General features: G+C 67.4%; 2 protein-coding genes across 18 annotated transcripts; both read right to left on the reverse strand.

The window, feature by feature from the left end:
* Positions 1–282: 282 nt before the first annotated feature.
* SLC25A22 (solute carrier family 25 member 22) lies at positions 283–7281 on the reverse strand. 7 transcript variants are annotated; one of them, XM_086384297.1, is made up of 11 exons: positions 7160–7230; positions 5251–5814; positions 4241–4379; positions 4024–4149; positions 3847–3902; positions 3148–3238; positions 2539–2657; positions 2258–2432; positions 2018–2172; positions 1860–1935; positions 283–1774 (listed from the first exon to the last, which is right to left on the reverse strand). In XM_086384297.1, the coding sequence occupies exons 3-11, from the start codon at positions 4258–4260 to the stop codon at positions 1624–1626; spliced, it is 969 nt and encodes a 322-aa protein (XP_086240423.1). In that variant the 5' UTR covers positions 4261–4379; positions 5251–5814; positions 7160–7230; the 3' UTR covers positions 283–1623. The 7 variants fall into 7 exon arrangements, with proteins under 7 accessions (XP_086240423.1, XP_086240421.1, XP_086240425.1 ...); XM_086384295.1 differs by lacking the exon at positions 5251–5814 and having other exon boundaries at positions 7160–7281; XM_086384299.1 differs by lacking the exon at positions 5251–5814 and having other exon boundaries at positions 4241–4374; positions 7160–7280.
* Positions 7282–7544: 263 nt separating this feature from the next.
* Positions 7545–15242, reverse strand: PIDD1 (p53-induced death domain protein 1). 11 transcript variants are annotated; one of them, XM_086384240.1, is made up of 16 exons: positions 14300–15242; positions 12612–12967; positions 11764–12177; positions 11214–11423; positions 11074–11128; positions 10700–10901; positions 10486–10611; positions 9911–10069; positions 9684–9831; positions 9464–9599; positions 9236–9386; positions 9031–9154; positions 8839–8957; positions 8647–8760; positions 8344–8543; positions 7545–8129 (listed from the first exon to the last, which is right to left on the reverse strand). In XM_086384240.1, exons 1-16 carry the CDS (start codon positions 14503–14505, stop codon positions 7871–7873), a joined length of 2979 nt encoding a protein of 992 aa, XP_086240366.1. In that variant the 5' UTR covers positions 14506–15242; the 3' UTR covers positions 7545–7870. The 11 variants fall into 11 exon arrangements, 9 of the variants coding, with proteins under 9 accessions (XP_086240366.1, XP_086240367.1, XP_086240365.1 ...); XM_086384241.1 differs by having other exon boundaries at positions 9684–9747; positions 9911–10090; XM_086384239.1 differs by having other exon boundaries at positions 9911–10090.
* Positions 15243–15308: the final 66 nt, after the last annotated feature.

Raw genomic sequence — 15308 nt, forward strand, 5'->3', positions numbered from 1 at the left:
AGTGGCCACCACAGCGCCCCGGAGCGGCCGGGACTTCTGGGGGCCCCAAACCCAGTTCCACTTTTGATCTGAAGGGCGGCTTAGCGTCAAGAAGGTGAGCGGCTGAGGCTGGCTTTCTCGCACCTCCATCAGACCGAGAGGGAGTCAGGCCATTCTAACCAGGCTCCTTTACAGCCAGTGTGCCCGTCATAGCTGGGCAGGCGGACCCAGGACAGCAGGGGGAGGGGAGCCAGTTACCAGACGAGCGGGACGCCCTTCACCCCCAAGAGTCTAGAAGAGGCATCTACTTAGAATATTTATTTATCTTCTTACAGGACAAGACACAAAAAGTTACAACTTCTTAAAACTCTTCAAAAGAAAAAAATATAATTCTGTAAGCAGCAGCAGCAGCTTCCAAGGTACAGATGTGACGGGAGAGAGCAGCTCCCAGGAACAACCGTGAACTGCGGGGCCCAGGCCTGAGCCCCAGGTAGTGTCACTGGGAAGGGGCCTCCAGGGAGGGGGCCCGGGGGTGGAGGACACAGCACCGGCACATCAGATCACTCACCAACACGACCACGTGGCTGGGGGCGGGGCAGGTCAGGACAGAGCTGCCTCAGTTCACAACATCAAGGGTGGGGGAGGGCGGAGCTTTACCAAGTGTGGTCAGGGGCCTTACCCAGAGGCCCGGAGGGCAGGCTAGGCCCGGGGAAGACTGGAGGGGCAGCTCCTGGTGTCCCCCAGGAGAAGATGCTCCCGGGCTCCATACTGGTCCTCATGCCCGCCCTCCCGGACCTCGAGGGGGCGTGGCCTCAGAAGTAGGGCCGGGGCGGAGAGACGGATTCCTGGACGGGGTCACTGGCGAGTCAAGGGCACACACCCACACGCTCACACGCTCCTGCACACACACACTGCCTGGCCACATGGGGATGGCTGGAGCCCCTGACAGCCCTACCCCTGAGGGGCCAAGACAGCAGAGGGAGGCCACCACCCGCCCCCAACATTCACACACACACACACACACACACACGTGCACAAACCTCGCATGGGCTGGGTCCCACAGTGGGGGCGGAGGACCTGTCCTGGGAGTCAGCACTCAGGACCACCCCCAGTCTAGGATTCCTGGCTCAATATGGGGGGCAGGAGAGCCCGATCCTCCTGCAAGGCTGGCCAAGGCAAGAGAACAGCAGCGGGGGAGGCTGGACGGACAGACGGAGGGGTGGACAGAGCCGCTTGTGCTCGGCAAGTTAATAAATAGGTTTGTGCGGGGTCCCCTCTGTGGACTAGGGGCCAAGCCTTGGGGACAGGAGCTGGTAGACTGGAGGAGAGGGTCCAGCTTGCCCAGCCCAGGCTGGGGGCCCCCAGTCCAGAGACCAGCTCTATCCCTGGGGGTTGTTCAGACTGGGGCAAAGGTGGGCAGGGCTGGCTCCAGGAATGTAACAATTTCTGCCGTTTCTAGGTAAGACGTTGATCCCGGGGGTTGTGTAGGCAGGGCCCCGCCAGGCGCGTGTGTGCACCCTGCACTCCCCCTCCCCACCCCCACCCGTCTGTGGAGAGACTCTCGTGCTGTCCCCGGGGGGGCTGCCTGCCTTGGGCCCCGCTCTGGTCCCGCTCGACTGGAGGGCAAGGGGCGGCTGCCCGGGCTCAGGGCTGGACGCGCGGCAGCCCCAGCAGGGTCTCGGCAATGCCCAGGAAGTAGACCACTTGAGCGATGCCAAACAGTGGGGCGATGACCAGGGCGCGGCAGTAAGCGCCCTTCAGGAAGGCGGAGGGGCCCTCGTTCTGGAGGATCTTCCTGCGGGGAGACGGCGGGGGCGGAGGTGTCAGAGCCACAACGCTGGGGCTGCCCTGCCCTCCCCGGCCCCTGGGGGCTCGCCCACCTGGCACAGTCCAGGAATCCCGAGTACGTGTCCTCGTTGATGCCACGCTGCAGCGACTGGAGCCGGGTCTTAACCACTGCAAGGGGCACGCAGGTCAGCGTGCGCCCTCAGCCTGGACCCACCCCCCAGCCCTGCCCTGCCCCAAGCTGGGCACCAACCGTCACAGGGGTTGACGGCCACGGCAGCCGCGCTCCCAGCCACGCAGCCGGCCAGGAAGGACACGTAGAAAGGCGACTTCTCCCCAGATGCTGGCCGGCCCAGCTCGTTCAGGTTGGCGAAGAGGGGAAAGTAGACGATGGAGAAGGGGACGTCCCTGTCGGGGGATCGCAGGGTGACTGGCTGGGACGCGTGGGGCGGACGGGTGGGTAGGCCTCCCCTCGCCCTGCCTGCCCCTCAACCTGAGCAGCGTGGCCCCCAGGCCCTTGTAGAGGCCAGCGATGCCGCGGCTCCGCAGCAGGTCCCGGGTCAACTGAGTGGCTGTGGGGCGGGGGGTGGCCGGAGCCTCCACCGAGGGCTGGGCGCTCCCCTGGCCCGAAAGCTGGGCCTGGGCGGACAGGATCTTCCTCTGGGCGGCTGGGGAGAAAGGGGGTGGCCTGCTGGTCTCCCTCCGAGCACAGGGTGGGGGCAGGGACGGGGTCCAGCTGGTGTCCCCCCCGCGCCCCGCCCCCCACAGCCTCACCGAGGCGGCCCGCGTCCTGGAGCTGGATCTTCAGCATCTCCATGGGGGTGGTCACGATCACCTGGCACGTGCCGGCCCCGCAGCCCGCCAGCATCTCCTTAAACAGGGTCAACTGCTGCCTGCAGTAAAGAGGGCGGGGCTGCAAGGCAGAGTCAGAGGCCCCTGCGGCTGGGGGACGTGAAGGGGCGGGACCGGTGAAGACAGAGGCAGGCCCCGCCCCCGCCGCCCTCCAGTAACAGGCACCGAGCCGAGAGACAGACGCTCACAGCGGGGCTGGGGACGGGCGAGGGCTGTTCTCAGCAAACAAAACTGGAGGCGGGGTGGGGGGCTCAAGTGCTCCACGGGACTACTGCCCTTTCACCCCACCCTCGGGTGATAGGGAAAACCGGCCAGTGCCCCCAAATCCCAGCCTACAAGAGGCAGCAGGCAATGGCTAGGGGCCAAGGACCCCTGGGGCCTGAGCACCAAGGATTCAGCATCGGAGGTGGAGGAAGCAGGCCCTGCAGGTCGGGGTGAGGGGCCCCCACGACGACCGATCCTTCGTCCTCTGGAGGCACAGATCCCCCTCCCTTCGTGACTGTGGCCCCCAGCAGTCAACCAGCGCCTTACCCATCCTTGGAGAGCTGGTATCGGAAGAAGTCATTGGCCGCCAGCTTGATGGCCTTCTCGGGGGTGACGAGGGTCAGGTTCACGGCGGCTCCTGTGTGGCATGCGGATGGGTCAATGGCCAGGGCCGGGACCCGGACGCTCTTGGTGGGCACTTGCCTCTCAGTTGGCAGAGCCCTCCCCCCGCCCCCTTGCACCTTGGCAGCTCCTCCTGCCCTCTCACCCACATGTGCCCAGCGGGGGTGGGGGCAGCGCCTCCTCCTTCAGGCAACCCTCCCGGTCCAGCAGGTGGGCCTCCGTGAGGAACACCCCCCTGCAGTACAGAGGCGGGGGACCTGGGGGGGATCCAGAGCTGAGGAGGCAGCGGGGGACCTGGGGGGATCCAGAGCTGAGGAGGCAGCGTGAGCCCCTCTCAGTGCAAGGACTCTGCTGCACGTTGCATCTGGGCAAATCCAGGCTTGGCGGTTGTCTGCTAAGCGGCTTTGCAATCAGCCCCCCCACCACTACCCCCGCCAGTGTCCGGTGCAGACAGGGTCCCACCTGTCCTGGGAGGAGGTCCCGTTGTGCTGGGTGCTGGCAGCGGTGGAGGATGGCGCTGAGAGCTGCCCTTCCTCGACCCCCGCCACTGTGCAGCTACAGCCAGGCCCCACGGGGCGCGGCCCCACCATCCATCCAGACCCTCCAGACCCTGCCCAGCCTCACCACGGTACATCCCGAAGTAGCCTTCTGAGCGGATGGTCTTGATGAGGCAGTCAGACCTGCAGCCCCGGGGGTAGGAGGGAGCCAGGGGTCAGCCAGGGTCCAGCACCGGCCCCCCGCCCTGACCCGGGCAGGAGTGCCCCCAGGCCTGCCCCCCACCCCTCCAGCTCGCTGGCTCACATGCTGGTGTACACGCGCTGGCCATTCTGCTGGTTCTGCAGCCTCGTCTTGGCCAGGTCGATGGGGAACACGCAGGTGACCCCGATCAGGCCGGCGATGCCGCCATTGATGAGCTTGGCTGGCAGGCTGCGTGGGCAGATGGAGGTCAGGCGGCTTCCTTGGCCATAGGTCGGCCGGGGGGAGGGCAGGGTGGGGTGAGGCGGGGCTGGGTTCTGACCTGATCTGCTTATCGGCCATTTAACTCGGGAGCACCCAGGTAGGAGCTGCGGAGCTGGATGCCAGACAGCGGGGGAGGGAGCGCAGGGCGGAGGCTGGTCTTCTGCTTTCAAGGGTATTTCCAAACCAGCGCTTCTGTCCTAGGATAGAAGGGACTGCAACCAGCGGGGGTGGGCAGACGGGAGAGGCGCACCAGAGGAACAGGCTTCCCTGTTTCCCTTCCAGGGCCCCCGCAGGGGCTCCGAGCGGCTCCCCAGGCCCCCAACCCCGCTCGGGCGGGCTACACGTCGTGGGCTCGCAGTGTGCCAGGAGGCCCACCACCTGGCCCCATCCCTGGGCCACCTGGCGGCTTCCTCTCAAGAGTCCCCACCAGTGCGTCCTCCCAGCTGGCCTTGCTCACGCTCACATGCACGGAGCCCTTTAAAGGGCCAGGCGCCTCCTCCCCTGGGCTGGGCTGTGTCAACCCCATCCTCGAGCAGCCTGCTCTGTCGGGATAGGGGTGACAGAGCCCCAGGGCCCCCCGCGGGGCTCAGCTCACAGCTGCCCAGGTAGATGCAGCCAGGGCAGGTGCAGCCCCTGCTCCATGGCACCTCCGGGCTGGAGCCCCAGACCACGGCTCCCCTGGAGAAAGCACCAGCTCAGCCATAGCCAGCCTGTGCCCACCCTCCCAGGAACTTCACCCCGACTGCACGCGCCCGCGCGCACACACACACACAAACACACACACACACGGGCTCGCTGTGGCTGCTCCACCACCTCTTCCCGGGGGGCAGGCTAGGGGCAGGGCTAGGGAGCCAGAGCCGGCCCCAGGGACCTCTGGCGGGGGGCGCCCCCCAGCCCGCGCCAAGACCAGCTGTCCCTGCCTCGCACCCGCAGCGTCGCTAGTCGGGTCACACGGCTGGCTCACACCTGCCGTCGCTCGCGGACTGGTGACCTTCACCCCGGCTTCCCCGGGCCGGGAGGCCCCCTGCCCGCTCGGCAGCCCGCCGCCCCCGCCGTCGTCCCGCTCACCCCGGGCGCGTAGGACCGGCTCCTCCACGGCTCCTCCTGGAGACTCCAGCCCGCGGGCGGCGGGCGGGCGGGGGAGGGCCAGCGGCCGGGGGCGGTGCCGGCGGCGGGGATTGGCTGCGGGGCGGGGCGGGGCGGGCCTGGGGGGGGGGCGACTTTCTCTTTCACTTTGGGCGGGATAAGGCGCCCTGGCGCCGCGGGAGAAGGGATGAGAGGGGGGTGTGACAGCTTCTGGGAGGCTTGGGCTGGCCTCCGAGCCCCCTTCGGCCCGTGAGGCAGCGGGTCTGACGGGCTAACCCAGCCAAGCCACGCAGCCGGTTCGAGGGGCCCCAGCCCGCGGCCACCGTGCACCCAGCTGCTCCCCGAGTTTTCCTCTGCAGCCAGCAGGCGGGCTCTGGTTAGGGCCCTGGGACCCCAGGAATGGGGCTCTCTCTGTGCCCGGGCACAGGGAATCCGGAGCTGTGGGGTGGAGACGGGCTGTGCCCACTGTGTCTGTGGACCGTGTGTCTTCTGGGAGGTGCATTTCAGGGAAAACTCATGCAGGAGCGGAGAAGACACGCTTGTCTGCTGCAAAGGCCAGGGGGTGGCTGGGTCGCAGAGACCACCGGCTGCCACCCACACTCCCCAAACCCTCTGACCCCCCAGATGCCTCCCAACAAACTCACCCAGAGCCTCAGTGCCCCAGTCTCAGAGAAGAGCCTGACCTCTGCACTTCAACCTGACCCTCTCTCCCCACCCCCCAGGTGCAAACTGGCCGCAGCCGACTGTTGTCCCCGACCCTTGGGGACAAGGTCCACACTCTGCCCTCTTGGACCTGAGCGAGCCCACCAGACCCCACTTCCTGCCCAGTGTGAGGGACACCTGGATGCTGGGGTCCAGGAAGTCAGACACTCTCCAAGGTGGGAAGGGGAGCAGCTGTCTGGGAATAGAGGCAGGCCTGGAGATCCCAGCCTGAGACCGTCAGCCCTGGGTCCCACCCTGGCGCTGGGATGGGGGAGACACTTCAGAACCGAGTAGTGTGGGGAGGGCCTCTGCCAGCGGAGGACTGACAAGGGGTCCTCTGGGCCAGGAAGCCTCCTTTTCCTGTTCTCACTCGATGGTTCCTACCGCCTGCTCATGAGACAGCTCGGAGGGCCCTCCCCTGCACCCCAGGTTGCCATAGAGACCCGGCAGCCCCAGCCCGGCCTCTGGCCCCGGGCTGTCAGCCTTCCCGGTCGGTTCCCCCGGCTCCCGCAGGGTCCTCAACCCGGGCTGCAGGCGAAGCTGTGGGCAGCTCAGCTCAGAGGCCCCCCAGGAGGTAAAATCTGCCACGAACTAAGCCACTGGACTCCTTCACCCCCAAGAAAGGGAAAGGCTGTGAGGCTCCGAGTCTGGGGCCGGCCCTTCTCTCCCCATTCATCTCCCCCCGCCCCTTGCCCCGGGGAGGCGCTTTCAGTCCCGCCGGCTGGAGGGGCGCCAACCCGGCGACAAAGGAGGCGCGGAGTGGGGGTTCAGGGCTGCGACTGGAAGCCCGGCTCAACTCCCTGTCCAGCTGGAAGGAGTCCCCATGAGGCCCGGATCGCCACGCTGAAGCCCGCCAGGCGATGGCGACTTCAGCCACCCACGTGTCCAAGTACATCCCGCAGGGCCCCACGTGCGTGTCCCCCGTGGCCCGGATCGTTCCTTGGGGACTGGCCTCCGTCTCCCGACCGGCGAGGACACGTGTGCGCTGGGAGCGCGCCCGGCACCGCCCGGGGCCCGGCCTCCTACACTCCGGCGGCAGCGGATCCGAGCATCCGCCGGCGCGGGCCCCGCAGAAACCGCCTCGTCCGGGCAGATGTCACCTCCCATAGTCGCCGTGGTGCCCCTCGACTCCGCGGCCGGGCTGCACTCGGGTGGGCGCAGCGGAAGGAGCCGCCAGGCGGGCACTCACCGCGCGCTCTGCCGCCGCTGCCGCCGCCTCTGCCGCCGCGCTGGCCTCCCCGCCTCGCCGCGCGCCCGGCTGCACCTAAGCGCGGGGGCGCGTCCGCTCGGCGCCGCGCGCGCTCCGCCCCCGGCCGGCGGTTGGCTGGCGGACTCGGGCTCCCCCTCCTGGCCGCCACGGCCACTGCGCTCGGCAGGCCCCAGCCCGGCGCCAGCCCCGCGCTCCGGGTCTCCACGGGTTTTCACTGGGCGTCCGACCTCGCGCCGGTGCACGGGCCAGGGACTACTTCCGTCGGGCCAGCGGATGGGGGGTGCGCTGGGACGAAGTGTCCCTAAGGGAGGAGCCGTGGGAACTGAATTGGCCAAGCACCAGGCCCCCAACCAAAAGGCAGATGCGCCGTCCTGCACACGACTGTATTCATGGGGCAGCAGCCGTTACTTTGTAGCTGGGACTCCACTCCCTCCCCGAGATCAGGACCCAATGCAGGCGCTGGGCGCAGACCAGTGGGAATGAGAGCAGGCCGGCTTGCAGCAGAGCAGGGCCAGGCCTCAGATCACTTGGCCACCCCTGGCCTTCCACTGGCCTCTCCACCCGAGAAAGTCAGTGCTGAGACAGCAACCAGGCCAGTGCATGTGTGTTACACGGGTGGGGGGGCACTTTGCTCACACGCAGGGGAAGTTTGAAAACGGGAGCCTCAGGGTCCAGCCCGAAGTCTGGGGTCTAGGCCTGGGCAGGCTCTGGGGAGGGTGACGGCAACCGGTCAGGCGAGGTGAGGTTTCCGGGGGCGAGGCTCGTGTGCCGGATGCCCTCCTGGTACTTGCGGCGGCCAAGCTCCAGGACAGCCCGCACCTCTTCGGCCACGTCCCGCCGGTCACTCTGCTCCAGGGCCTGCACGAGGCGCCCCACGGCCCCTGGCTGCCCAGCCTGGCGCTCCGCCCAGGAGAAGAGCATGTGGCGGATCTGCCCATCCAGGTCATCCCTGGGGGGACAGGGGAGCAGTCAGGGGGGCCCGCCAAGACCACCCACCACACCCAGGGCCTTGTTCTCCCTCCCAGCACGGGGGCCTTGCTCCCTGGGGCAGGGGTGGCCAAACCCTCCCCTTCCTGCCCATCTGCCCTGCCCCCGCCTCCCCTGGACGGAACCTCAGCCAGCCTCCAGGGGGAGGCCAGCAGGACGAGAGGCTCAGAACTGACCGGAACTCATGCCGGACACGCTGGAGCTCACGGTAGGGCAGGCCCAGGTGCAGGGCCACAGCCGGCCAGTCGGGGCCCAGGCGCCCGGCCACGTTCAGCAGGTTGCTCTGGGTCAGGAAGCCGGTCTCGGCGTCGCCCAGGTTCAGAGGTGCCAGGGATAGGCCAGGCTCCCGAGTCGGGCCCTCGCATCCCTGCAATCTCTGCGGGCAGGTCGAGGTGGCAGTGAGCCCCGGTCTCACCCCAGCCCACCCTGGCGGCTCCTCCCCCCTCCCCTCCACACGGGGCTCCCCAGCTAGGCCTCACGGGCAGCTTGATGGGCAGAGTGGCCATCCACAGGGCAGCTGGGCCCCTCTTCTGCCGGGCAGCCTCTGCCTCCTCAGGCACCACCTCTGGCACCTCGCCCCGGTAGAAGGACACCTGGGGGAGAGGAGGAGGTGGGCTTCAGCGCTCTGGTTTTGGCCCAGGCAGCCCGGGGCGCACACCCCACTGGCCCACCTGGCCTCTCACAGCCCGAGCCCGTCGGTCCAGGGCAGTGGTCACGTACACCTCCTTCAGGTTCTTCAGGTGGGAATAGAAAACAAAGCACAGCCTGCCCTCCACGCAGTCTGGGCGGTCTGTGGGCAGAGGGGGGCTCAGCAGGGACTCGGGGGCAGACCCAGCATCCCTTCTCCGGGCGCCGGGGCACACCTGCATCAATGTCAATTCCCCTCTCGAAGGCAGCGAAGAACTTCTCGCCCTCAAACATCTCCACGGTGTCTGAGGGCTCAGGGCCGCGGTATCGCTCCAGCAGCCGCCGCAGGGTGGCGTCCACCTGGGGGGCGGGGGACCCACTGGCTGGGCGCCCGACGCCCTGCACCCCTCCCCCCGCCCCCCAGCCCTCTGCCGCCCCCACCTTGTTGCGGGGCAGGCACTGCAGCAGGACCTGCTCGGGGTCCCGGCGTCTCTGCAGTGCGATGAGGTTCACACGGTACAGCCGCAGCCGCTCCCAGGCCTTCCGTGCCAGGCTCCCCACGCAGGCCTTGGTGGTGTACCAGAGCCAGTACCTGGGAAGGCGGGGGTGAGGGGGACCCTGCAGGCTGGGGGGACGTGGGGAGGGGGCTGAGGAGGTGGGGGCACTGACCAGGAGAAGCGCGTGACCTGGAAGCGTGCGTACAGGTGCGTGAGCTCCAGGGCCACCTGCGCTGTGATGTCGTCCCAGGCGGCCGCGGGGGCGGCCCGATGCAGCAGGTGCAGGCGGGCACGGTCCAGACTCAGGCCTGGCGGGGACAACGGCTGAGGCCTCTGACCGGGGCGCCCCTTCTGAGCACCACCCCCGCCCCGTGCCACACGGCTGCCCTCACCTGTGACGCCGGGCGGCAGAGGCAGCTGGATGGTGACTGGCCGAAGGAAGCTCGAGGGTCCGCTCTGCGAGAGGCAGAGCAGGGGGCTGGAGGCCGCCTCGGGCTCCCCCAGCAGGGCCGGCAGCTCTCTGCTGCCCACGCGCACCACCTGGAGCAGACGGGCCGCCCCCGTGGTCACTTCTGTGCCTGGGCGCCCCCGCCACCCCAGCGGGCATCCCAGCCCCTACCTGCATGCGAACGTGCCGGGGCTCCTCGGTGGCCCCCGCGGGGAAGGTGACCCTGACCCCGGCGTGTCCCGAGGAGCACAGCAGCGTCCCCTCTGGTGGTACCAGGCAGGCATCGGACACAGGGCGCGAAACCACGAGGAACCAGGAGAAGTGGGGCACCTGACAGTGGGCCCAGAGCCGCTGGCGTGGGTGCAGAGCACGGGGTCAGGGCCACGGGCACGGGTGCAAGGCACAGGGTCAGGGCCGGTGGGCTGGGGCAGGGCCGCGGGCACGGGTGCAGGGCACGGGGTCAGGGCCGGTGGGTACGGGTGCAGAGCATGGGGTCAGGGCTGGCGGGTGCGGGTGCAGAGCATGGGGTCAGGGCCGGCGGGCCGGGGCAGGGCCGCAGGCGCAGGGCACAGGGTCAGGGCCGGCCCTTCCCAGGTGGCGCAGGCCGCCCTCACCTTGGGTGTCTCCTGCTCTAGGCGGGTCTCCAGGCCGCCCTCACCTTGGGTGTCTCCTGCTCTAGGTGGGTCTCCAGGCCGCCCTCACCTTGGGTGTCTCCGCCTCTAGGTGGGTCTCCAGGCCGCCCTCACCTTGGGTGTCTCCTCCTCTAGGTGGGTCTCCAGGTCGCTCCAGCTGTTGTCACTCAGCGTCCTGACCACCACCTCACGGCAACGCCGGGCCCGTGGGGGCACGAAGAGCAGCCACAGGCCCACCTCCTGCCAGGCGAGGGGGGCGTGAGCGCCGGGGCCACACCGGACCCTCCTCGCCGGGGCCCTCGCCCACCCCACCCTGCCCCGGTCGTGCCTGCTGGAAAGCCACCCCGTGGGGCTGCAGCTCTAGGACACCACTGAGGAGAGCGTCGTGGGGACCCAGGGGCACGAGGCGTGGCTCTGGCAGCCACAGGCGGTAGCGGATGGTCATGGGGGCAGCAGTGGCCCCCGCGGGGAACTGCAGGCGGACGCCACAGGCCAAGGTCACGGAGCAGCCTTGGGGGGTCACGGCAAAGCTAAGGGAAGACAGAAGCGCACAGGGTCAGACACAGCAGGGTCCCCTAGGTCTGAATCTGGCACCCCGGGCACCTGTGGGAGACCCCCGAGGCACAGGCAAGGTGTACAGTGAAGGCAGGGTGACGGGGTAGACAGAGGCTTTTCCAGCCCAGCCCCTCCCTCACGCCATACCTGTCCCGATCTGAGGTCAGCAACAGCCTAGGCATTTCTGGGACCACGGGTGTCCCTGGGCAAGGACAGATGTGAGGTTAGGCCACTGATGACACCTGCGTCCTGTCTGTGGTCTGCCCCCAGCCCCACCGTGACCCTACCTGGGGGGCTGGGGGGGTCAGGAGGGGGCCTGCCCAAGGGGTTTCCTTGCAGGCGCACGAAGGGGGCGTCCAGCAGCTCAGGGGGCACGTCCCGGAGCTGGTTGTCCCTCAGGTCGAGCCGGGTGAGCAGCGGGAGGCGGGCCAGGCTGGCGGGCACCGAAGCCAGGAGGTTGCTGTGCAGAATGAAGAGCCGTAGGGCCCGCAGCCCCGCTGCGGGAGGCGCCGGCTTAGGGCCAGCAGAGGAATACCACGGCCACCCCAGTCCCCGAGCGCCAGGCCAGGCGGCTCACACGGGGGCCTCCTGGGAAGCCCGTTCAGTCTCCGCCCTGTAGCTGGACTAGAGAGCTTGGGGAGGCCTGTGCAGGTGGGAAGACTCGACAGCCAGGGAAGTGGGGGGCACTCAAGAGCTGCCGGGGAAGGCGAACGCTCAGGCGGGCCAGCCCGCGTGTACAGGGCACCGCAGAGGAAAGACAGCCGCGGAGGGGGGCAGGGCAGCCGGCGGCCCACAGACATTCCCCACTGGGCCCGGGGAGCCAGGGCCGCAACTCACCGAGGGAGCTGGGGAGGCTCTGCAGCCGATTGGAGGCCAGATTGAGCTCGGCCAGGCTGCCCAGGCCTCCGATCTCAGGGGGCAGGGCCTCCAGCAAGTTCCCAGAGAGATCGAGGCGCTGCAGGCTGGACAGGGCTCCCAGGGCTGGGGGCAGCGTTTGCAGGCGGTTGTGGGTGACGGCGAGGAAGGTGAGAGCGGGGAGGGCCCCCAGGGCCGCGGGCAGTTCTGAGAGGCAGTTACGAGACAGCAGGAGGGCGTTCAGGCCACACATCTGGGGGACGCAGGCTGGCAGCGTCTCCAGGCTGTTGAAGCTCAGATCCAGGTGGGCCAAGCGGGCTAGGCTGCTCAGGCTGGCGGGCAGTGTGGCAAGGGACCCCCGGAGGCAGGCACCCAGGGCCTCCCGACGTTGCCCACCTGATGGGGGAGAGGCAGACTGACGTGGCCCTCATATCGGAGTCCCAGGTGGGCCCAGCTCTGCCAGCCAGGGAAACGGGTGCATGGGAACGCAGAGCTCCACCCCAACCCCACCAAAACTGAGACAGACAGATGCTAGAGACCACCTGCAGGTGAAGCGGGCACACAGACGGTGCGGTCTCATCTCAGCTGAGAGCCGTCACCCACCGGTGACCCACCTCGGGAGAAAGACCCACCCTGGGGTCTGCTGGAGACCCCACTGTGCAGCTGCTGGGTCTGGGAGCCCAGGCCCAGCCAGCTTCCTCTTGGGGGAATGCAGCTGGGTAGAGCTGTGCAGGGGACAGGGCTCGGGCCGGGGTCCACCTTTCGGGACCAGGAAGCAGAGGCAGGAGCTAGAGAGAGGCTGGGCCAGGGCTGGGACTGGGGGCGCTCACCTTTGAGGACCAGGGAGCGGAGGCGTGGCAGGCTCCAAGGCAGCCGGGCCAGGGCAGCTTCCAGCAGCTGAGGGTCCTCGTGGCCACTCAGCTGCAAGAAGTCCACCTCCAGCAGCTGAGGGGCCTGCTGGGCACACAGGCGCAGCAGCCGGTGGCAGCCCCCAGGGTGCAGGTGCAGGCTTAGCCGGTTCCCTGCCGGGAGCAGGGGCGCCTCCGGCCCCGCACCCGCAGCCTCTGAAGCATCTCTCGCAGCATCTTCTGGGGCCAACGTCGCAGGCACCGGCCCCGCCTCCATCGCAGCCATCGCCCACCAGCCGTCCTCGGGGACCAGACATGTCCCAGCTCGCCAGGCAGGCCTGCTCAGGCAGGACCCAAAGAGGCTGCAGTCAGGGGGAGGAGCGGGCTGGGCGTTCTCCCAGCCAGAGGAAGGGGAACTCAGGCTGCAGAGAGCCAGGCCCACTGGTCCAGAGTCCAACGCCTAGGCTGGACAACTGTCACTGACATGGGCTGGGCAACAGGACTCCCCGGGGCTGGGAAGGCGGCAGGCAGGAGACCTGTGAGTGCAGAGGGGCTTGGGGACATGCCTGAGGGACTGGGGGAGGGAGGCTTCACACCCCGAGTCTACAAACTTGAAAAGGGACTCCTAGTCCAGCCCCCCCAACTCTGCCTGCTGGGCACCAGAGTCCCACCTCCAACCTTCACATTTCTCGGCTCCAACCGAGGCACTGGCTCTCATCTACCACGTGGGGCGGTAGCCCAGGCAAGGACACGAGTGATCCTGCCCGCGTCTGTCCGAGCAGTGCAAGGGGGTTCATGAGGACGGGACCCCACTTCCTGGCCCCTGGAGGAGGACTTTCCCGCCACTTCCAGCTCGCACCTCGGTCCGCAGGGGAGGTCGGTGCACCGCGCAGTCGCGGCCACGACCGCCTGGGGCGTGTCCTGGGGGAGAGACCGCACCGCAACACCCGCACCCCAACCTCCGCGTCCCCTAGACGCGCCCGCGGTCCGCGCGTCACCTGCGCTCCCGGCGGCGCGTTTCCGGGTCCGGCCGCGTGGGAAGCTCGCCTGGCGTCTGCAGGCTCCGCCGGCAGGGGTCTCAGGGTCCCGCCCGCCCCTCCTGCTCTCTGCCAGACACCGCCCTGCCGCACTCAGCTTCCTGTCGGCCGGCGTGCGTCTGTGCGACCGGCCTTCCCGCGGGAAGGCCCGCTTTTCGCGCCACAAAACCCAACCCTTCCGAGGTTCTCGGGCCCTGGGCCCGCTCTGCTCTGGCCATGCACTCCCGGCCCCGTGTTAAAATCAATTAGTGCGATCTCTGGCTGGAGGGGGTCCTGAGGGCTGATCGCAGCTGCTGCCCCACACCCACCTCCTGCCGGAGGACAGCACCGAGGTCCCCAGCCAGTCCCCAAAGGCGTCCTCTCAGGCCCCGTAGAGCCCAGGGCCCACCTTCCATGACCCTACCTTAATGGGCGCACTCTGGGCCACCTCCCAGCGCCGCCCCCCGCCCCCCGCCCCCCCAGCCCCAGCGGGCTTCCCCATAGGCTGCCTCCTTTCTCAGCGTCTCACAGTGAGGAAAAGGAGATGGGAGCGATCAGATGTGGCCCAAGGCCACTAGCTGGTGAAGGCCAAAGTCAAGGACCTCAAACCAGATCTGTCTCTCAAGAAAGCTTTCCAGACTGGTCCTTCCTCACCTCACAGAAGAGGTGCCTGTGAACATACACGTCTGCTCCAGCCTGTTCTGCCCCAAATGACACCTCTCTACCCTCTTTCCGCCACCCTCCCCACCTGGACGGGCAGTTCCTGCTAGGCCTGTGTTCTCCCCAGCTCCTATTCCCCCTTCAGTTTCCACATAAATGCCAGAATAAACACACACACAAACACACACACACACACACATGCAGGAACATCACTCAGACTTAAAAAGTAATGAGTCATCAACTCAATGGACGTGAGTTTGAGCAAACCCTGGGAGCTAGTGAAGGACAGGGAAGTCTGGCATGCTGCAGTCCATGGGGTTGTAGAGTCCAACAGGATCGAGCAACTGAGCAACAAAAGGTAACGAAGTCCTGACACATGTTACAATGTGAATGAACTTTAAGGGTATTCCGCTTAATGAAATAAGGCAGACACAAGAGGACGAATTCTGTAGGAGTCCATTTATGTAAGATCCCTACGGCAGTCAACATGGAAATGGAAAGTAAACGGGAGCCGCGGGCTGGGGGAGGGAGGGGGCGTTACTGTTTAGAATTCAGGAGGGGAAAAGTTCTGGATACACCGTGGCGATGGTTGCACGTCGGTATGAACGAATCTAGTGCCACTGAACTGTATGATTAAAGTGGTTTTACAGTATGTATTATCGTGCCATTAAAAAAAATCACAACTGACCACTTTCCCGTGTGACTGCAACAGTCCCATCCTCGCCAGATGGTTTTCCTCACCAGCTGTGTGACTTTGAGCAAAAAAACTTTTCTATGCCTGACCCTCATCGATGTAATGGGATTTCCGTGGGGCCTGAGTTATCACATCGGGGCTGGGCCCTAACACGAGCCCGCCCGGGCTGCCTGCTGCCTCTGAACCCATCTTCGGCAACCTCAGCAAGGCCTTTACTCCTGGGGCCTGATGCTCGCTCCGATCTTCGCAGGGCAGGCGCTCGCTCATCCTTCAGCCCTCTTCGCTCAGGGTTTACGTCAGCCTGGGACT

The sequence above is a fragment of the Bos grunniens genome, chromosome 29 (genome assembly GCF_055505025.1).
Source record: "Bos grunniens cultivar Pamir isolate PY7600 chromosome 29, Bosgru_T2T1.0, whole genome shotgun sequence".
Classification (NCBI taxonomy): Eukaryota; Metazoa; Chordata; class Mammalia; order Artiodactyla; family Bovidae; genus Bos; species Bos grunniens.

Excerpts from the sequence above, each read along its gene's own strand:
- SLC25A22 (XM_086384295.1), bottom strand. The coding sequence starts at position 4,260 with ATGGCCGATAAGCAGATCAG. Across the intron at positions 3,239-3,846 it reads CTACTTCGGGATGTACCGTG|GAGCCGCCGTGAACCTGACC; the intron begins GTGAGGCTGGGC and ends CATGCCACACAG. Across the intron at positions 2,173-2,257 it reads CTGGGGGCCACGCTGCTCAG|GGACGTCCCCTTCTCCATCG; the intron begins GTTGAGGGGCAG and ends ATCCCCCGACAG.
- PIDD1 (XM_086384239.1), bottom strand. The coding sequence starts at position 14,505 with ATGTGTGTGTGTGTGTGTGTTTGTGTGTGTGTTTATTCTGGCATTTAT. Across the intron at positions 12,178-12,611 it reads CCGCTCCCTGGTCCTCAAAG|GTGGGCAACGTCGGGAGGCC; the intron begins GTGAGCGCCCCC and ends CTCCCCCATCAG. Across the intron at positions 10,612-10,699 it reads ACGGGGTGGCTTTCCAGCAG|GAGGTGGGCCTGTGGCTGCT; the intron begins GCACGACCGGGG and ends CTCGCCTGGCAG.